The sequence below is a fragment of the Sciurus vulgaris genome, assembly GCF_902686455.1.
Source record: "Sciurus vulgaris genome assembly, chromosome: 9".
In the NCBI taxonomy this organism is placed as follows: domain Eukaryota; kingdom Metazoa; phylum Chordata; class Mammalia; order Rodentia; family Sciuridae; genus Sciurus; species Sciurus vulgaris.
The window spans coordinates 114606102-114628929 of NC_136469.1; the positions used below are offsets into that span (position 1 = coordinate 114606102).

At 39.4% G+C, this 22828-nt stretch overlaps 2 protein-coding genes across 6 annotated transcripts in view; both read left to right on the forward strand.

The window, feature by feature from the left end:
* The first annotated feature begins 5209 nt into the window (after nucleotides 1–5209).
* TLR10 (toll like receptor 10) overlaps nucleotides 5210–22828 on the forward strand; it is a 29307-nt gene continuing 11688 nt past the window's right edge. For 3 of the 5 annotated variants that reach the window (XM_079152808.1, XM_079152807.1, XM_079152810.1), the window contains exons 1-4: nucleotides 9254–9371; nucleotides 17692–17757; nucleotides 18590–18732; nucleotides 19937–20113. The gene's annotated coding sequence lies outside the window, so the exon portion shown is untranslated. Of the gene's footprint in view, nucleotides 5249–6699; nucleotides 6789–9253; nucleotides 9372–17691; nucleotides 17758–18589; nucleotides 18733–19936; nucleotides 20114–22828 lie in introns of those variants that run through there. The other 2 variants (XM_079152809.1, XM_079152811.1) reach the window with 2 other exon arrangements.
* On the forward strand, nucleotides 7375–16108 carry TLR1 (toll like receptor 1). The gene is made up of 3 exons (XM_079152814.1): nucleotides 7375–7414; nucleotides 9285–9371; nucleotides 12951–16108. The coding sequence occupies exon 3, from the start codon at nucleotides 13017–13019 to the stop codon at nucleotides 15405–15407; it is 2391 nt and encodes a 796-aa protein (XP_079008940.1). The 5' UTR covers nucleotides 7375–7414; nucleotides 9285–9371; nucleotides 12951–13016; the 3' UTR covers nucleotides 15408–16108.

Consider the following 22828-nt stretch of genomic DNA (forward strand, 5'->3'; position numbering starts at 1 on the left):
CATTGGACACTGCAGATGTGCAGTTTGGACAGTCAGGGGCTAGTTGTGCAGGAAGGGTTGGAAGTTTGCTTTTTCCCTCAGGGCCCTTCATTCCTGGGAAAGGATGTACTGGGAGAAGTTTAATGTTGGGCTAATTTCCCTTCCTCCTCCCGATCCACACTGTCCCTTCGTTTTTCTTGGAGAGCTATCTTAGAGGAGTATTATTTTCCATAACACTTCAAAATAAATAAATAAATATAATATACATAGTATAATGCTGTGAGGGAGAAAGGCTGTATATAGGTAAATTGGTATAAACTTTCTGTAAAGCAATTATCAGTAGATATCAAGAGCCTAAAGGATGTTTATAGATTGAGAAAAACATCTGCAAGAGTGCTACAAAACTAATACTGCTGTATCTCTATGTGGTGGGATTATCACTGGTTTAATTTTTCCCTTTTTTAAAATATTATCTCAATTTTCCTATAAACATTTTCTTTGGATATTAAAAATGTTAAAATAGTTGGGCATAGTGGCATATGCGTCTGTAATCCCAGCAGCTCTGGAGGCTGAGGCAGGAAGATTGTGAGTTCAAAACCAGACTTAGCAACTTAGTAAGACCCTGTCTCAAAATAAAAACATAAAATAAAAAGGGCTGGGATGTATCTCAGTGGTTAGGGACTCCTGGGTTCAATCCTGGTACAAAAAATTTAGTTAAAATAACTGAGCACCTATGTTTGAGAAGAACACAAACAGATATAAAGAGATGTATCAATTGGACCTTGTTATGGGGAAGGTCTTTCTTTCTTTTTTTTTTTTTTCTTTTGTACCAGGGATTGAACCCAGGGGCACCACTGAAACACATCCCCCTCCCTTTTTATATTTTATGTAGAGACAAAGTCTCTCTAAGTTGCTGAGGTTGGCTTTGAACTTGTGATCCTTCTCCCTCAGCCTCCTGAGCCCCTAGGCTGAAGAAGAGCTTTCTATACTTCAAAGCAAGGTAGCATTGTGTGCTGGAGCTGGATTGTGCAGACTCAGCAGAGCTGATTGTTAAATATCCAAAACTTCTGCAGGCAAATCAGTTGGTGGCAAGAAATTAGCTGCAATGGGAATATTGACACCCCAGGTATCAGCAAGTGTCACAAATCAGACTTTTTTTGAACCAGTTTACTGACCCACAACTGAATGACATTAGTAATAGCAAATAAAAAGTGGACTTGATTATATAAAAATGCATACATTTATTAGTTCAAAAGATCATGAAGGGCTGGGGTTGTGGCTTAGTAGTAGAGTGCTTGCCTAGCATGTGTGATGCATTGGGTTCAATCCTCAGCACCACATATAAATAAGTAAAATAAAGGTTCATCCACAACTAAAAAAAATTTAAAAAATAAAGATCATGAAAAGTAAAGGTAAGCAATGGAGTGTATGTTTGCAAAATGTTTGAGAGGTCAACATCATTAACGTAAAATAATGCCTAATTAAATAGTGAAAACATAACGCCGATAGAAAAAAATAGGTAAAATGACATGAACAGGAAATTCATCAAAGAGATACAAATTGCCAACAAATATAAAAAATGTCCAGTAACATTTGGTGGGGACCATTTCCGCATGCATGGGGAAGGGCCTGGCAAGGCCACCATTCCAGAAATTGCCCTTGTTATCTCTCCTAGGAATTGGGTGTTTTCTTGTAATTATCATACTGATATCTATGCAACTGCAAGTCATATTCCCTGGATCGTTGTGATAAGAATTTAACTTCAATGAGTCTGCGGAGCTTGGGGGAGCATGAGGAATGCTTTAAAAAATGTACGAATACCACACATAATAAGTCTGAAAGTACAGAGTTTGAGGAGTTCTTCAAATAACTACAGTTATAGGAATTGCTTGCTCCTATGCTGAGCACACCTGCCCCAGTTAATGCTTTACCAGCGAAACAGCCTGACAAACAGAACAGGAGACTTGATCCCACAGTACAAGGACCGACTTAGCTTACAAGATTGGGGGATGTTTGTGGTATTCGTCTACAGGGAAATAAGCAAATAAGTATAAGGACCCACCTCCCACAGATCCACCTCTTCCCTATACAGGAGTGTACAATGAAAATGGTGGATGGATAATTAATATTAATGGTAAACGGACAAATGTCCAATATTTGTCCTTCCTTCAAAGGCTTGGATGTCAAGGGCCACCCTGGAAATGTAGGACTGAAGAACAAAGAAACAGCATAGCAAACAACTAGAAAAATAGTATCTTAAGATCAAATGCCCTCATTACATGTTAACTGGTTATGAGTAGTTTATGCTGGCTTAGGTCTCACATATGTATTACAATAGGTAGAGGATAAATCAATATCAGAAAGAATATTAGGATAAAATTAAGCACTCACACTGATTGTTTGGCAGTAAATAACCTAACTTAGTTTTAACTGAGCTTGTTTAGGTATTAGAGTAGACCTTTAAGGTTAAATAAAAAACATAATAATATGAGCTAAAGATTAAGTGCTAGTTTTGTTTAGCAGTTTGGTAAAATTAGCTTAAAACAAAATAGAGTTATTATGCTGACAATAGGTCTGACACCAAAGAGTAAACAAAGGCTAGTAGGATGAAAAGAGGAAAATATCTTTCAGTGTAATATGCTTATGTGAGTTATTTTAAAAATTTGACATTAATGTACCCGCTATGTGTTAGACAGCTGCTGGAAAAGATGGTTAATGATAAATCTTGTGGTAATTTCTCTATAACTTGTATCTTGTTTAATCCTGCTTTACTTAATACTATAAAAGAAGAGCTAAAATTAATCTGAGCAGCACTTGCTTCAAGTTGCTCCAGGGGTTTGGGTCGGTCCTCTGTGCCAACTCCACCCGTCCTTTGGGGACCCTGCAAATCACAGGAGCTGCTCCCGGCAAACATTTATAGTGGAATAAAAATGAAACAATAATGAGATAATGAGGTACATCAATGAAATTTCCAGTGTCTAAAATGTTCTTTGTGTGGAAGTGTGCATAATCTGTGCTCTGACACTCCCTTGGAGAGCCAGTACCCTGGAACAAACTTTTTGGTGATGTGCATCAAGAACATAAAAATACCCATCTTCTTTCATCTGGTTGTTTTCTTTCCAGGAATTTATCTTAAGATAATCCAGACCAAGACTTTTATAAAGTGCTGATTGACATTTTGTGAAACTGAAAGAGCAAATCCCCATCCACATCCCGCTCCCAGGCAGACAGCTGGAGATGATTTGTCTTGACTTGAGATTTACTCAGGTATCGACATTCTAGTGTCAATTTCAAGAAGTTGGCTGGGAAGTGTTCAGTACTTAAGGGAGAATTCATTGAAAAGTAAACTCTGAATGATGCCATTTCTCATTGCCAGTGAGCTTTACAGGACACAATTTGAAGTTCTAGGCTCTGGTAGGTTAGAGAAATTGTGAGATTACTAAGGAGGAAAGAAAGGTGCTATGTTTGAATAGGGGTAGTGTCCCCCAAAGGTCAGGTACTAAGGGCTCATTCTTCAGGGTGGATTTTTTGAAGGTGGGGCCTAGTGGGAACTCTTTGGGTCACTGGAGTGTGCCTTTGAAGTGGATTGTGGGAACCTGAACTCTTCCTCTCTCTCTCTCTCTCTTTTCTGGCTCATTTGGTGAGCATTTTTGCTCCACCATGCCCTCACTACCATTGCCATCTGGCACACCACCAAAGGCCCAAAGCAATGGGTCTGCCTGATCTTGAACTGAAATCTCCAAAACCAGGAACCAAAGTAAACCTTTCATCTTTTTAAGTTAATGATCTCAAATATTTTGCTATAGTGAGGGAAAACTGACTAACAGAAGGAAAGGAATGTGCTCTTGCTGCACTAACCCCACTGTGAGAAGAGCCGCAAAAACTAGTGCTCATGGAAACACTAACCCCACTGTGAGAAGAACCTCACAATTAAGGTACACTGACTCTTTAGTTAAGCCTGCAGCTGGCCAATGGATGACTGAAAGCAGAATAAACTTTGACATCTCTGCCTTCATTTGGTATCACTTTAGATACATGCATGGTGGTGCACATCTATAGTCCAAGCTACATGGGAGGCTAAAGCAGGAGGATCGCAAGTTCAAGGTCAACCTAGGCAACTCAGCAAGACACAGTCTCAAAATAAACAATAAAAAGGACCAGGATGTAGCTTGGTGGTAGTGCATCCCTGGATGTGATCCCTGATATGGAAGAAGATGCTCAACATCATATTGATCAGAGAAACGCAAAGCAGAATCACAATGAGATACCACTTCATACTTGATAGGACAGCTATAATGCAAGAGAGATGACAAGAAAATATTAGCAAGGCTATGGAGAAATCGAAGTCCTTACATACTGCTGGTTGAAAGGTAAAACGGCGCAGCTGTTTTCAAACATTCTGGCAGTTCCTCAAAAGGCTAACTGTAGAATCCTGTTTTATATGTCAGTTCCACTCCTAGGTATGTACCCCAGAAAATATGTCTATGAAAAAATTTGTACATAAATGTTTCTAGCAGCATTATTCACAAAAGCCATAGTGTCCATCAACTGAGGAATGGATAAATAAAATGTGGCATATCCATACTACTGAAAATTATGTGGTAATAAAGAAGGCAAAATATTAATGCATGTTACAACATGGAGAAACCATGAAAATCTGATGCTATGTGAAGGAAGCTGATCACAAAGTCCACATTTTATATACTTCCTGGTAGAGAAACTATCCCAAGGAGACGATTCTGTAGAGATTAGTACTATCTATGGAGTAGTGGTTATCAAGGACTGGGGTGGGGGGAGCGGAGGGTGAGGGCTAAGGGATATAGTGCTGCTTTCTAAGGTGATGGGAATGTTCTAGATTGGTTGTGGTGATAGTTGCACAACTCTGTGAATACACCTAAAGCCATTCATTTGTATGCCTATAAATGAGTAAATTTTTTATAGTATGTGAATATATTTTAATAAAACTTTTGTTGAAAAAAAAAAAAAAACCCTAACTATAACTTACATCTAATTGACAGCCTGTTTATACGACCCTGGATCCAAAAAGAAGTGCCTGGGTATGAAATAGAGATGATCAGAGAAATTGCTGTGGAGAGAAGTATGGGTTTGCCTAGAATACAAGGAGGAAAATTTCATTTCAAATGAGCTCTTTGGGCTGCTGTTAACTGGACTTGAACTTCGTGGCATGGCTGTGATAACTCCACTAGACCCGTGTTGTCCAAGATGGAACTCTTTAGTCACAGGGGATCATGGAGCACCTGAAATGCAGGTAACCCAATTGAGATGTGTAGAACAGGCACTGACATACAATTTCAAAAACTAACACATTTTATTAATGTTTTATATTGATTGCATGTTTAAGCAGTATGTTGGTTATTTTGGGTTAAATGAAATATCAAAAAGTTTAGGAAGAATCCATATTCTCTGAGAATTAGAGCTTTCCTTGGGAGGTGTGACTGTCTGATGTGTGGATGTGCGTGATTACAAGTGTGTGTTCGTTCAAGGGCTCCTCGCTGGTTCACTGAGTGGCAGAAAGGCTGATTCCAGGGGAAAGCTATGGAGGGAGATAAAGAAGGCTCTTGTACTCCCACATCCAGACTCAACCGGATGCCATGTAATGCCAGGTCAGGGACAGGTTCAGAGGCAGACGGTTGGCATTCCTCAGCTTTATTTGTCCATTTATAGTTTTGTCATTTTTATTGTTGTTGGTTTAAAAGACAAGAGCGGAGCTATCAGAGTGGCTTCCTTGAGATTGCCGACAACAACCTGAAGGAAGTATCTTGGACCTTATCTAAAAACAGAGTTTTAGCATGTTTTTGACACTGTGTTTAAAAATCATGTTTTTTGGGCTGGGGTTGTGGTTCAGTGGCCAGAGCACTTGCCTAGCATGTGTGAGGCACTGGGTTCGATCCTCAGCATCACATATAAATAAATAAAATAAAGGTATTGTGTCCATCAATGACTAAAGATATATTTTTAAAATCATGTTTTTCAAAAATCTGGGAAATATCAATGAAAAAAAAATCAGTGAAACTTAGATCTAAAAACCAATTGGTCAAAAAAGACACGATCATCACCTGTTCTATATCACATGAATTATCTTCCCTCTTTATGGATGTATTGCAGCAACATTTTAATCTTGACCCCTTGCTCTTTCAGCTGTCAGTCACTGAGGTAGGGATTGATCAAAAAGCCAGAGGAAGTCAGGCGTGGTGGTGCACACCTGTGATCCCAGCTGCTTGGGAGGCTGAGAAAGGAGGATCACAGTTTGAGGCCAGACTCAGCAATCTAGCAAGACCCTGTTTCAAAATAAATATAAAAAGGGCTGGAGATGTAGTTCATTGGTAGAGAGCCTCTGGGGTCAATCCCCAGTACCTCAAAAACAAACAAACAAACAAAAAGCAAGAGGAACAGCCAAGCAGCTGAAACATACCCAAACCCATGCCCCCGCCTCTTCCAGCACACCACTGGAATAGGCATTTTGAATTCAACCCATAAAAATCTGTGAATTATTAACACCACCTCCTTCACTTTGTTGGTGTCAACAGCAGTGAGCTGACTGTAGTAAAGGGACATGATTCCCTTTGAGCACATTTCTATCAATTAGCCCACAGACCCTATTCTCTATTGAAAAGGAGAAAAATTTCTACTTACTATGTAGTGTAATCCCAGTGGGCTTCAGTAGATGGCATGAAAGGGCTTTTTTTTTTTTTTCAACAGTGAACGTGATTGCTAATGAAATAAAAGTTCACGGAAGTAATTGAGTTTCTTACAGGCTGCCAAACAGAACAGACTGGCAGGTTGTCTTGGTAAGCAACATCTTTTTTTATTCCACAGAATAAAATAATGGTGTAGCTAGTTATTGGGTATGGAAATTGCAAAAATCTCTAAGCAGTGGGTGTTTTTCTAAATGGGTTATATTTCTGATATATACTTACTGTGTGGTTTGCACTAGCCTTTGTTTATCAGCTCCTAATCCTAAATCAGAGAAACAATATTTTTTCTTCCTAGACAACACTTCATGCGTGATTTGCTTTCAAGAGATATTTTTAAGTAGGAAGATAAATATTTGGGTCACAGAGGTTTGCTGGTTTTCTTTCAGGACTGTTCACATCATCCCCCCTGCATCCTAGTCTTTGCATTTAAAATGTTCAGGAAAATGGAATGTGCTAGGGTTTGGGTCTGGTTTGAGTGTGTCCCTCCAAGGGTTGGAGTTTAATCCCTATGGTGAGGTGTAAAGAGGGTGGAAACTCAATCTGACTACGGGGTTTAGAGGTGGGGCCTTTGGGAAGGGATGAGGATGAGGTGAGGTCATAAGGGTGGATCCCATGATGGAGTCTTTATAAGAAGATGGGGAAAGACCAGAGGAGACTGCATCGGGACTGCCAGCAAGAGGGCCATCACCAGAGGCAGCCCCTTGATTTGGACCAATACTGTGAGTCCAAGTCAACCTCTTTTCTTAAGTAGCCTGCCTTAGCCATTTCACGATAGTAACGAAAACCAGACTGGTGTAGGCCACGCATGCCTCCTAGAGGCAGGGCTGCCACACAGCTCCTCTGTTTTAATGCACAGGCTTATCTTAGTTATACTTTGGGTTGTCCCAACTCTTTTCTATTTTATTTTTTTATTATTTTTTAAAATTTATTTTTATTGTAAACAAATGGGATACATCTTGTTTCTCTGTACATGAAGTAGAGGCGTACCATTTGTGTAATCATACATTTACATAGGGTAATAGTTTTTGATTCATTCTGTTATATTTTTTCCTTCCCCCACCCCTCCCACCCCTCTCTTCCCTCTGTACAGTCCCTCCTTCCTCCATTCTTTCCCCCTCCCACCCCCCCATCCCCACTCTTTTTCTGAGACCACTCAAACAGTTCTGGAGAGCTAGAAGTCAGGGGGGATTTTAGGTTTTGTAAATGTTTCCAAGGTCACGTTCAGTTTGGTCAGAAGAACAGAAAGTGACTCCATTTCTCAATGAAAAAGCTACGTTTGCAAAACCACATTGAAATCAAGCAGAAAATCTTTTGAACTGGTTCCAGTCCTTTTATCCTGTGGTTAATGGCTAGCTGGTTTGGTGCAGAGAAGACTCGCTACATATTGCAGGACTGAACTTCAGGGGCCAGATTGGTTGTTTGAATAGTATACATTAAAGATCAGTCAAACACCGATTTAATGTCCCCCCGCCCAAGTCTCCAAACAGGTGATTCAAATGTACTTCTTCCCTGCATCATCTGCCGTGATTCTATACCCATCCCGATCACAAAAAACCCGACATAAACAAACCTGAAGGTTTTTATGCTTTTAAATTAAAGCATCCTTTAACTGTTCAATTCAGCAAATATTCATTTTTATTTGATAGTAAAAAATTTTTGAGGTTCTAATACAGATGAGTGTCAGTGGTTGTCATTCAGACTTTGACCAAAAAATATTTTGTTTAGTCTGGAGAATTGAAATATGGATTTTTCATTAAGTTTAGCAAGTTTGGCATAAAATTTATAGAGCCTGTAAATGTCTAAAATCAGTTCTTCATGTGTGTAATACTTAGATTTCTTAATTACAGAAATTAAAAAAGATTTCATAAACTGAGTACTTCAAACTAATGATTTTATATATGCCATATAAAATCATCATATAAAATCATTATACACACAGACACACACAACGGAGTTTTATTCAGCCACAAAGAACAATGAAATTATGTTATTTACAGGAAAATGGATGGAAGTTGAAGTCATCATGTTAAGCAAAATAGGCCAAGAAAGTCAGAAAGAAAAATGTCATGTTTTCTCACATATGTGGAAGTTAGAGAGAAAAAAGGGAAAAAGGCTCTCATAAAAATTGAAGATCTACTTAAGGGTAGAGGAAGGGAGTCCCTGGGAAGGAGGAGGGAAGGGAAAGAGGAGGTTCCAGCGGGGGTGGGGGAAACTGATCAAATTATGTTATGTGCATGTAAGAACATGCCATAATGAAACCACTGTCCTATAGAATCAATGTACGCCAATTTAAAAGAACAAAACAATTGATGATTTTAAATGACAGAGCAAAATGGGGGCTGGGTATTTTCATCAATTATTTCAGCTAATGATAGTTGAGACAATTAATTTAGCTAGCTAGGAAACTGAAGTAATGCTTTTATTTAATACTTGGAGACAAGCAATTTCATCCACTTAAATCTTTCAGAAAGTTGTCAAGGAATATTTGGGAAATTTCTGGGTCTTTCCACCAAATATAATCAGTGCCATAAAAAGACCACCTTTACTCTTAACAGGAACTTAAACGTTGGTGTCATCTTTCTTGCTCAGTCTTCATGAATGCAGTTAGGAGGGGCCTTCCTCTGTGTTAGAAGAAACCAGGATCACCAAGGTGCCTTTGGACATTCCTACAAAAGGGTAAGTCCAAGGCCGGCTCTGAAAGTCAGTTCAGTTCGCATGTCTTTAACTTGGGGAACTTTTGTAACAGGGTTGTTTCTGGAGGTTGGATTATTGAAGTCCTCCTGCGCCAGTTGAGTTGTGGGAAGGGATGTGTGAGGAGGAACCCGGCACTCTGCTGGCGCTGATGACCTGCTTGCCCAGTGCTGTTCGCAGGGATTTTGAGGAGGCTCTCTGAGAGAGCTGTGTCCTGGTGCGGCCCCAGCTGGAAGGGTGTCTGGGATGAGAGGCATATCACTCTCCAGGTTCATCCCAAGGCAGTTCCCTCTGGTGTCTTGTGCCACTGGAATGGTGATGGCAACGTGGCATCTGAGCCACTTGGGTTGGAAACTAGTGCAACAGGCACAACATAAAATGATGTCTAGCACATCATGGGGAAAAATGCCTACTTGATGAGGGAAATACAGAGCGAGCAGGAAACAACTCCCTTCCTCAAAACCCTCCAGGCTCCCTGCCCCTTTCACTCCTAGGATAGAACACCAACTGCTTGCAATGATCTCCAAGGCCCAGTGTGATCTTGTCTTCCTCTCACCTTTGCTCATGTTGACTATGCTAATGTTGACCTCCTCGCTGTTCCTCAGATAAGCCAACCTCCATTCTGTCTCAGCACCTTTGCCAGAAAGGCTCTATCCCCAGGTTTTTCCATAGTACATCATTCACTTCTTTCTGATTTTTCTCCCAAAGTCATTGTCTCAAAAAGTTCTTCTCCAATGAATTAATTAAAATATATCACCAGCCACCATCTCGTACCTATAATTTACACTGCTTCATTTTTTACATTTTTCTACTCTTAATACTCTTAAATGAAGTTTAGTCATTTATTTATTTTCTGTCTCCCCACCAGATTATTAGCTCCTTGAGAAATAGGACTTTGTTGTTTACTGCTCTGTCTCCAGTTCCTAAAGCATGGCCAGTAGGTGATCAATAAATATTGATTGAATAAACAAATAGATGAATACATGGATCTTCTTTTAAAAAAATTAGTTCTTTTTAGATATACATGACAGTAGAGTGTATTTTGACATATCATAGATACACGGAGTATAACTTCCCATTCTTGTGGTTGTACATCATGTGTAGTTACCCTAGCCATGTGTTCCTATATGAACATGGAAAAGTTATGTCCAATTCATTCTACTGTCTTTCCTATTCTCACCTCCCCCTTTCCCTTCATTCCCCTTTGTCTAATTAAATGAACTTCTACTCTTCTTTGCTCCCCTTATTGTGTGTTAGCATCTGCATATCAGAGAGAACATTAACATATGATAGTCTCCAGTTCCATCCATTTACTGGCAAATGCCATAATTTCATTCTTCTTTATGGCCGAGTAATATTGCATTGTGTTTTCATTCTTCTTTATGGCTGAGTAATATTGCATTGTGTATATATACCACATTTTTCTTTATCCACTCATCTGTTGAAGGGCACCTAGGTTGGTTCCATGGTTTAGCTATTGTGTATCGAACTGCTATAAACATTGATGTGGCTGTGTCACTGTAGTACACTGTAGTCCTTTGGGTATAGACCAAGGAGAGGGATAACTGGTTCAAACAGTGGTTCCGTTCCAAGTTTTCTGAGGAATCTCCACACTGCTTTCCAGAGTGGTTGCACCAATTTGCAGCCCCACTAGCAATGTATGAGTGAACCTTTTCCCCCACATCCTTGACAACATTTATTATTATGTGTATTCTTGATAATTGCTATTCTGATTGGAGTGAGATAAAATCTCAGTGTAGTTTTAATTTGCATTTCTCTAATTGCTAGAGATGTTGAACATTTTTTCACATATTTGTTGACCGAATGTATTTCTTCTTTGTGAAGTGCCTGTTTAGTTCCTTCACCCATTTATTGATTGGGTTATTTGTTTCTTTTGGTGTTAAGTTTTTTTTAGTTCTTTATATATCCTGGAGATTAAAGCTCTATCTGAGGTGCAGGTGGCAAACATTTTCTCCCATTCTGTTGCTTCTCTCTTCACATTCTGATTATTTCCTTTGCTGTGAAGAAGCTTTTTAGTTTGATACCATCCCATTTATTGATTCTTGATTTTACTTCTTGTGCTGTAAGAATCTTGTTGAGGAAGTTGGTTCCTAAGCCAACATGATGGAGATTTGGGCCTACTTTTTCTTCTAGTAGGAGCAGAGTCTCTGGTCTAATGTCTAGACCACTTGATGCACTTTGAGTTGATTTTTTGTGCAGGGTAAGAAATAGGGGCTAAATTTCTTTCTGCTACATGTGAATTTCCAGTTTTCCCAGCACCATTTGTTGAAGAGGCTATCTTTTTCCAATGAGTGTTTCTGGTGCTTTTGTCTAGTATAAGTTAACTGTATTTATGTGGGTTTGTCTCTATGTCCTCTATTCGGTACCATTGGTATTCATGTCTGTTTTGGTGCCAATACCATGCTGTTTTGTTACTATAGCTCTGTAGTATAATTTAAAGACTGGTGTTGTGATGCCTCCTGCTTCACTTTTCTCACTAAGGATTGCTTTGGCTACTTTGGGCTCTTATTTTTCAAACTGAATTTCTCGATTTTTTTTTATATTTCTATGAAGAACATCATTGGAATTTTAAAAGGAATTGCATTAAATCCATATAGCACTTTTGGTAGTATGGTCATTTTGATAATGTTAATTCTGCCTATCCAAGAACATGGGAGATCTTTCCATCTTCTAAGGTCTTCTTCAATTTCTTTATTTAGTGTTCTATAGTTTTTGATGAATGCATCTTCTAAAAGATATTTCATTATGATTTAATTAGCCTTTGAACAAGACACATGTTAGCCCAAACCATATGTAGATAATAGAAGGTAATGCAAGAACAATCCTAATCCAATCATATGGGAAGACTCTCAAAAAAGTCCTGGGGAGATACCAGCCTTTCATTTCTAAGGTACCAGATGAAACAGCCTGGGTTCTCAATGAGCTTGGAAGGGTCGGTGCCAGAGGAATTTTCATGAACCATCTTTTAGATTCCTATGGCTGCTGTAACCAACCTCGGCAGGCATGGAAACTTAAGACAATAGAAATTTATTTTCTCATAGTTCTGAAGGCCAAAAATACATAATCAAGGTATTGACAGGGCTGCAGTCTCTCTGGAACTTCCTCCAGCGCCTGTATTCCTAGCCTGTGGCTACATCATTCCGGCCACTGCCTGTCTGTCTTTTTGTGGTCCTCTGCGTGGTGTCTCTGTCAAATATTCCTCAGCCTCTTTCTTGTACGGACACTTGTCATTAGATTTACAGAGCATCTGGATAATCCAGAACAGTCTCCCATCTCAAGGAAAAACTCTTTCTAAATAAGGCAACATTCGTGATTTCTGGGGATTAGGAGGTGGATATACCTTTTGAGGGAAACCACCCTTTGTCTCATTACACCGTCCATTCTTAGTTATTGGGTTAGAACTCAGATTGTCATCTATCGTCCTGATTTTAGGTTTTATAACCCTAACAAGTTTAGTTTTCATTTTAAGTCTCTAACAAGCATGTTTAATGTCAGCTATGCTTAATTTGAGATAATCATTTAACATGGATCTTTCCCCACTAGGATCTGTACCTGCGTCAAGATGCTCTGAAGAATAGCGAATACACCAGGACTGTCTAGTGTTACAAAATGATGAAAAAGAATTCTAGTCTCTTCCATTTTGTTATCATCTTGGTGTTAATAGTAAAGAGCAAAATCCAACTATCTGATGAAAGTGAATTTTTAGTTGACAGGTCAAAAACAGGCCTCAACCATGTTCCCAAGGACCTCTCTCTTGAAACAACAACCTTAAACATATCACAAAACTATATATCTGAGCTTCAGACTTCTGACATCCTATCACTATCAAAGCTGAGAATTTTGATAATGTCTCACAATAGAATCCAGTACCTTGATATCAGTGTTTTCAGATTCAACCAGGAATTGGAGTACTTGGATTTGTCCCACAACAAGTTGAGGATGATTTCTTGCCACCCTACGGTGAACTTTAAGCATTTAGACCTTTCATATAATACATTTGATGCACTGCCCATATGCAAAGAGTTTGGCAACATGTCTCAACTAAAATTTCTGGGATTGAGTGCTACACAGTTAGAAAAATCTAGTGTGCAGCCAATTGCTCATTTGAATATCAGTAAAATTTTGCTAGTTTTAGGAGAGACTTATGGAGAAAAAGAAGACCCTGAGAGTCTTCAAGACTTCAACACAGAGAGTCTGCATATTGTTTTCCCTACGAAAAAGGAATTCCATTTTATTTTGGACATGTCAGTAAGCACTGCAGTAAGTTTGGAACTGTCTAATATCAAATGTGTGCTCGATAATAATGAGTGCTCTTATTTCCTAATTGCTTTGTCAAAACTTCAAAAGAATCCAAGGCTATTGAATCTTACTTTAAACAACATTGAAACAAGTTGGAATCCATTCATTAATATCCTCCAGTTGGTTTGGCCAACAACCATAGAGTATGTTTTCATTTCAAATGTAAAACTACAAGGTAAACTTGACTTCAGGAATTTTGATTATTCTCACACTTCCCTGAAGGCCTTGTCAATACACCAGGTTGTCAGTGATGTCTTCAACTTCCCACAAAGTAACATCTACAAGATCTTTTCAAATATGAATATCCAGAACTTCACAGTGTCTGGTACACACATGATCCATATGCTCTGCCCATCCCAAATTAGCCCATTTCTGCATTTGGATTTTTCCAATAATCTCTTAACAGATATGGTTTTTAAAAATTGTGGAAACTTAATTGAGTTGAAAACACTTAGTTTACAAATGAATCAGTTAAAAGAACTTGCAAACATAATTCATATGACAGAGGAGATGAAGTCTCTGCAACAATTGGATGTTAGCCAGAATTCTTTAAGGTATGAAGAAGATGAGAAAAAGTGCTCTTGGACTAAAAGTTTATTAAGTTTAAATATGTCTTCAAATATACTTACTGACTCTGTTTTCAGATGTTTGCCTCCCAAGGTCAAGGTACTTGATCTTCACAATAACAGAATAATGAACATCCCTAAAGATGTCACCCATCTGGAAGCTTTGCAAGAACTCAACGTGGCATTCAATTCTTTAGCCCACCTTCCTGGGTGTGGTACCTTCAATACCCTTTCTATACTGATCATTGAGCATAATTTAGTTTCCCAGCCATCAGCTGATTTCTTCCAGAGTTGCCAGAAGATTAAGTCAATCAAAGCAGGGAGCAACCCTTTCCAATGTACATGTGAGCTAAGAGACTTCATCCAACATCTAGGCCAACTACCAAGTGAGGTGGTAGAGGGCTGGCCTGATGCCTATAAGTGTGACTACCCAGAAAGCTATAAGGGAACCCCACTAAAGGACTTCCATGTGTCTCCATTATTCTGTAACACAGGTCTGCTGATTGTCACCATTGGGGCCATCGTGCTGGTGTTGGCTGGTACTGTGACCTTCCTCTGCCTGTACTTGGATCTGCCCTGGTATCTCAGGATGGTGTGTCAGTGGGCCCAGACTCGGCACAGGACTAGGAATGTCCCCTTGGAGGAACTCCAAAGAACTCTCCAGTTCCATGCTTTTATTTCATACAGTGAACATGATTCTGCCTGGGTAAAGAGTGAATTACTCCCAAACCTAGAAAAAGAAGATATACAGATCTGTCTCCATGAGAGAAACTTTGTTCCTGGCAAGAGCATTGTGGAAAATATCATAAATTGTATTGAGAAGAGCTACAAGTCCATCTTTGTTTTGTCCCCCAACTTTGTCCAGAGTGAGTGGTGCCATTATGAGCTCTACTTTGCCCACCACAATCTCTTCCATAAAGCTTTTGATAGCTTAATTCTGATCTTGCTAGAACCCATCCCACAGTACTCCATCCCCAGCAACTACCACAAGCTCAAAACTCTTATGGCAAGAAGAACTTATTTGGAATGGCCCACGGAGAAGAGCAAACATGGACTTTTTTGGGCAAACTTAAGAGCAGCCATTCACATTAAGTTGACAGCCCAAGGAAAAGAAATAAATCATAGACAGAGCTGAAAATATTCCTCTTCTCAAAGTTGCTGTTTTTGGAAGTTCCAAAATGACTTTATTTGTATCAACATAAATCTAAACAGGATTTTAACTTCATGATGTAGTTAATAGTGTGTAATTTCAGTCCTCAGTTCACCCTTTATATGTGGAAATTAAACTTAATGAAATGATATAATTTCAATTAAAATTGAAATTAAATTCATTTCATTTTAAATCTGATTCATCTGTTTCTTTGCTATAACCACACTCATTGAATTTATCATGAAATCAAGAGAAGCACTTGTTTCTCTTCAGTGATGTATATTTCTGGGTGCTGAGATCAATGTTAGAAAACTCCATGACCTACCTGCCTATACCTTCTACAGTTTCTACGGTTTCTACAGCTTCTACAGCTGTTGGTGCCCTCTGCATTTCTACTTAGCATGTGCCTTTTCATACTGAAGGCTGCTCATTGCTAACACTGAAGGGTTTTTGTTTTTTCTCCAGGCTATGAGCTCACACAAAGGGCAATTCAGAAAAGCTATAGGGTTCTTAGAAGCAGTCTTCAACCAATGTCAGAATGAGAATTGAAGGATAAATACTCCAACTTTCTCTTCCATTTTTCAAGATAAATCTGGGGTGTATTTTATACTTGTCCTGTGTTTCCCAAATGGTATAAGAATCTGATTGCCCACAACAGAAATGGCTTAATAGAGTGCTCTTTACTGACTTTATATATATTTCTTCTCATTTTCTCATTCCTGTATAAGTGTTTCCTGGAACCACTTTGAAATAAAATAAACTACTTGCTTTGCATCCTTGACTGATGGCCTCCTCCTCCTCTTCTTCCTTCTCCTCCTCCTCCTCCTCCTCTAAGCACTCCCTCTACCTCTCCCCCTACTCCCCCTCCTTCTTTGAACCAGGAATTGAACCCAGGGGTGTTTAACACCGAGTCATATCCCCAGCCCTTTTAACATTTTTATTTGGGGACAGGGTCTTGCCGGGTTACTTAAGACCTCAATCTTGTGATCCTCCCCACTCAGCCTTCCAAATTGCTGGGATTACAGGTGTGCATCACCGCTCCAGGCCAGGGTCAGCTTCTGTGGGAACTCAAACCAAGAAAGTATTCCACCTTGGTCCAGATGGAAATTCCAAGTCTGGTTTTCTGTGCCTGGAGATCTTGCTGAGATTCTAGTCGTATCAACTAAACAAAAACCTTTCTCCTTTGACCAGAAGGAAGAATGTGGTTTAGGTGTAGTGCATCCCTATCTGCCCATGTGCTATCTCTTAGCCGCAGCCGTTAATGCTGGGGAACACAGGTGAATGGCTATAGAGGATAAGAAAAAACAGGGGCATGGCGCACATCTGTAATCTCAGCATCTCAGGAGGCTGAGGCAGGAGGATCTCGAGTTCAAAGCCAGCCTTAGCAAACTAAGCAACTCAGTGAGACCCTGTCACCCATTTCGTATTTTATTGGGTGACAGGGTGGGGATGTGGTTCAGTGGTTGAGTGCCCCTGAGTTTAATCCCTAGTTGAAGCCAGAATTGGGGACAGGCAGTTAGTGTAGAAATAGGGGATCAGGTCAAATCAAGGAATGGAGGCCATGAAAGCCATCTGCCTCTGGAAGTTGGAGACTGCCCCTGGAAGAATGGATTGTCAAGGATCTCTGGAGCCCATTGATTACCAAATTTACCTTCCCTTGTCAGGGACTACAGGCAAGGAGCTGCTAACTAATGCCCCCTTGGCCCTTACCTGGCTGAATCACTTTGGCCCTCCCCCTGTTCATCCATTTCTCTCTTTTTGCATCTCACCTGCAAAACCGGGCCTAGTCATGGAGGCAAGAAGGAGAGAGAATAGGGGAGAGAACTGGAGAGCAAAGAGACCTTAACCTATAAAAGATGTAGGGTGTGCTCACTTCTTGGGATTCTAGAACATCAGCCATGGACCCTGTCTCCCGGAGTCCATGTATTATTACCTTTAAATAAAACCTGCTTAATATGCTTGCCTTGGCATGCTTCTCTGATGTTATACTTCAATACCTGAGGAAGCAGAACCGTCACCATTAAACGGCGGTATCACAGTTACCTGCCTTCCCCTCAAGAAAAGACAGACATAGAGAAAAAGCTGGGACCAGGTGGGTAGCCAAACTGATGGAGTTTGACTGACCCAGAACAAGCTCAACACATTTATTATTTAAGTTTTACCTATAGGGTATTTGTGGGAAAGTTTCAGCAAAGCAGGCAATCTGAAGGATGCAGGTCTGGGGAGAAAATAGGGTTATCTTGTTTTGCTCAGAATTCTCTATCCCCAGGAGCTGGTGCCTGAGCTCAAGGTCTGGACTGATACAACTCTGCATCTTTGCCCGGAGTTTCCTCGGGTGGGCATCACCATAGCAACTGGACCGTCTTGACCTGCACCTTCACACAGGAAATTCCCAGCACAAATGCAGGCACAGGCAGTCAGACCATGATTCACATCCCCGCTCTCCACACCTATCTGCAGGGAACTATAAGTATAGCATTAACGGATGGAGTAGTATCGCCGCCGGCGGCAACAATTGTGTGGGTATTTATCGGAGGTGGACTGAAAATAAACTACTTTTCCTATATTCACTAATTTATAGAGGAAGAGAGACTTTGAGAGAAAGATAGGCTTTGCTTAGAGGAAGAGAAACTTTGCTTATCAGGAAGATAGGCTTTGCTTAGAGAGAAAGTTTTAGAGAAAGACAGGCTTGCTACGCTTATCAGAGATCTATTTCTTCTTAGCGTTCTGCTGCTTCTTCTTGAAGGTGCGTCCTGCATCCTGTGAACTAGGTGCTATCTATCTGAGGGCTAGCTGCTTCTTCTCTCCACTAGCTGCTTCTGCTTACTCCTGCTTCTGCTTACTGCTGCTTCTTCTCTCTGCTCTGCCCTATCACAGCAAAGGTTAAAATGAGCAGGCCCAAGTAGGAGCACTCGGGAACACCTGTGCACACGTTGTGTGCTTGGACTTAATTGAATACGGCCAATGATAAATCACCTGGGTGTGCTTATGTTAATCAACCTCCTCACCGCTGATGTGATCAAAGCAGCCTCTGGCTGGCTGCCAGGCACCATCTCAGCGCCTTCCGCCCGGCATAGCCCCCAACAGAGTAGTGCAAGGAATGGGCTATGCCGTGTATTTTTTCATATTTATCACATATTTTCTTTTCTACCTTTTCACTCCATCAGCCAACTCGGGGTAAGTGTAGCCTGAGAGCATCTTGTCATAACTGCACCAATCTCTCTCTTCATGCCCCATGACTTCACCAATACAGCTACAGGAGAGATGGCCGTGGAATCTCATTCAGCCATTCTGACACATCCACAAACCTGTAAGTGGAAGACATCATCTGAAGGCCATCCTTGACCGCCACAGGGTGGGAGCCACTAGAAAACATTCCTCTATTCTTGGGTAGAAACATGGGACATAGTCTATACTATTTCTCCAGCAGTCTCAACAGCATTGAGTTACACTTACCCACAGGAAGACCAGCTGCATAATTCACTTTGGGTTGGTTTTCCTTTCTTTATTTTATCCTTCTCAGTCCCCTTGCTCTTGAGCCCTGACATCATTTCTCCAAACAAACAACCTATACACAAAGTTCTTGTCTTGGTCTCCCCTTTTATGAGAGGAGATGGGAGGATACCCAAATAATTTATACATATACTCTTTGTTTCTTTTCCCAAGGAACTTACAGTGAATCAGAGGACCCTACATGTATCCAAGTAACTAAAATAAATAATAATGAAACAAGAATAAGCAACGGAAGTTTGGAGATTTTCTATCTTGACTGAAATGAGTCTTCTTAAAAATGGTGGTTTTTCTATTGGGTCTTGGAGGAAGAGTATAACTTTGAAATTTTTTTTAAAAAATTATTTTTAGTTGTACCTTTATTTATTTATTTATTTATTTATTTATTTATTTATTTATTTATTTTTAATGTGGTGTTGGGGATTGAACCCAGTGCCTCCTGTATGATAGGCAAGTGCTCTACCACTAAGCCACAAACTAGCCCAAACTTTGGAATTTTCAGTGTGTGATCATGTGCAATGGAAATACCATTCTAAGTAGAGAGAGACCGAGAGCAAAGGCAGGAATACCCAGGCCTAGGCTGGGAATGGTGTCCCAGTTTAAGTAGGTCATGAAGTTTATGAAAAATGACAGTAGAATATAAATGTGGAAAGGTATATTGAGACTACCATGCTAAGTGAAATAAGTCAATTCTAAAAAACTAAAGGCAGAATGTTCTTTCTGATATCTACTATCATGTATATCTAAAAAGAAAAAATTAAAAAATCCATTGGATAACTGTTTTCATATAATCCCCAAAATAATTTAAAAAAAATCATATGGTCAAAATTGTTTCAAATCAAGCTATGGAGTTAGAACATAGGGATATAGGAAATGTCATTTAAATTTCTGTGAAACATACTGGTGGTAAGCACATTGAAACCATGAAATGTATGCTAAAAGTACAAAAACTCTGTAATGAAGTTGCAATTGTTGTCATAACTGGATTTTCCTGTTTTCTCTAGGATGATTGTACTTCCTGTTTTGAACTTCAAGATTTCACAATCAAGTTTCAACTGCTCACAAGCAGTTGTGCTTAGACTTCAGGGACTACTATAGCAAAGTACCACAAAGGATGGCTTAAACAACATTTAAACATTTATTTTTTTCATTGTTCTGGGGACTGGACATCCAAAATCAAGGTATGGGTGGGGCTGGCCCCTTTTGAGAGGACGGAGGGAAAGACCTCCCATTCTCTCCTTAACTTGTATTTGGCAATTTTCTTCCTCCGCCTCTTCACACCACATTCCCTCTACCTATCTACATGTTCAAAGTTTCCCCTTTTTATAAGGACTCCAATGATACTGGGTCATAACCCATACTAATAACCTCATCTTACCTAATTGCATCTACAACAATCCTATTTCCAAAACGGTCACATTCTGAGGTACTGAGGTTTGGCACTTCAACATATGAATGGGGGAGGGAGGCACATTTCAACCCATATCCTGTGGAAGCCTAAAGTTACTTATAGTTTTTATCTAGCAAACCCAAGATATTGAGGCACTAGATTAGTTCTACATGTAAATAGCTGATCTCATTGGTGTTTAAGGAGGCTGGCTGCCAAGAGGTTGAAACTGTATTGGTGGAGTCTCCTGCCAAAGAATTCCAAGTTGGGAGAGAAAAATTCAGGTCAAAAAATTCAGATCAAAATATGGATAAATACAAAATAATGAAAGTAAGAAAGATTTCAAACATAATATGAAGTATCACAGAATGGGTAAATATGCAAGGTCTGAATCAGAAGATCTGGGCTTTAATTCTGGTTTTATCGCATATATGTGGATGACCTTGAACGAATTACTTAAACTTCTTAAGTCTTGAGTTCATTATTTGCAACATGTACCCTTAGAGTAGCTGGTCATGACATTTCCATTTTCAGGTATAATGAAAGATTGGTTCAATATGTCCCCCAAACTATAGAATTTACACAGTGAGCTTTCTAAGTGGTTCAGGTGAAGCCCCTCTTCCTAGGATTCAGGTAAAAGGGAGCACAGCCCATCTGTCCTTCTTAAGGGACTCATAAACAAAGCTTGTCCAAAATTCTCTACTAGATTTTAACTCAACTCAGCCTCTCTGACCTCTTTTATTGGCTAGAGGCAGATGGTTGGGAAAAGACCTTCAAACCAACCATCTAATCTCACACCTCACTCACAAAACCTCCACAAAAATTGAGTATAACATATATCCATTTTATCAGCTTGCTATACTAGTGAGACTGAGGTATTTTACGTGTGTATTTTATATGGCCGTAACTGGAGAGCAAAGTACTTGGGCAATACATATGGAGAGTTTAAAAATATTTGTGCTCTTTGACCTGGTAATTCCATTTTTAGGAATCTATCCTATGGAAATAAATTGAAATGTGGAAAGGAAATTATTCACAAGTATGCTAACTGCAGGATCATTGATAAATGAAAAATTTGAAAAACCTAAAACTTCCACCGAAGGAGGAATGTGTTGTGCTCATTTAAGGACCTATTTTCAGGGGCTGGGGTTGCGCCTCAATGGTAGAGTGCTCACCTAGCACATGTGAGGCCCTGGGTTTGATCTTCAGCACCACATAAAAATAAAGATATTGTGTCCACCTACAACTAACATACGTATATACGTGTGTGTGTGTGTGTGTGTGTGTGTATATAGAACATATATGTATATAGAACCTATTTTATATATAGAACCTATTTTCATAACTGTTTAAAATATTGTATAGGGTTGAATTTTATGTTAGGTATTCTTTACCACAATTTAAAAAATGTTATAGGAAGTCTTCTATTAACATAGATTAATGCTTATATTGCAGTATGAATGAAAAGCTCAGGTTATAAAACCATACATATGCTGTGGTTTTAACTGTGCTAAAACATGCATAAAACAAAGTCTAGAGAAAAATATACAAAAACATCAGCACTGCATGCATGGTTGGTGTTTGTTTGTTTTTAAATATTTCTGTACTTGGAAAATTTGTAATCAACAAATAAAAATCAAAATTCGGTCTCCATCAGAGGTGGGACGGTGCTAAGAAGGAAGTTATAAATCTGGGCTCCGTGAGCAGGCATTCTGGTATTAAATCTTGGCTTGACTTCTCTGTAACCCTCTGTCCTTGGATTAATACTCAAACCTCTCCGTTTCTTTTCCTTCATTTGAAAAATAGGTGTATTAACCGTTTCTCTTTCAAATGGTGGTTGTAAGAAACCAGTGATGTCTTACCATGTGTGGCACAATGTGTACAGTCAGGCTGCCGCTCTCTCTAAACTGACACGGTGGTCAGGAAGAGCCTCCCAGAGACAGACCCCCACAGCCTGAACCCTGGCTGTTCCACGTCCTTCTAGTGACTTGGGTACTGAAATACAGAGGCTTTATTATCCTGCATGTAAAATGGAAATGATAATAACAGTACCTGTCTTCTATTGATAAGAAGATTAAATAGGTTAAGACATGGTAAGTCCATAGAACAGCACCAGACACAAAGCAAAAGCTCTATAAATGATAGTCACCACAACAATACTAGTTTTATTACTATTATTGTTGTTATTATCATCATTACTCTTATCCTCATTATCTTAAACCACCCATTATAGAACTGGAACTGAACTGTTGATCAAGTTCAATCTAAATTGTCCTGGGATTTCTGAAAAGAAATAAAATCAGAAAAGAGGAACTGCTTAAAAACTGGAAATAACTCTTATGTTAAATCAAGCAAGGAAATGAACAAATAGGCAAATTAAACATAGTAAATAGGGAAATAAGAAATCAGGAAGTAAACTGGTAGCGAATATCAGATAAATTTCTCTTTATATATATTTATCTCTTTAAATTTGTCTCTCTGTATGTAGATACATATATCCTTCATATAG

Excerpts from the sequence above, each read along its gene's own strand:
- TLR1 (XM_079152814.1), top strand. The coding sequence starts at position 13,017 with ATGATGAAAAAGAATTCTAGTCTCTTCCATTTTGTTATCATCTTGGTG.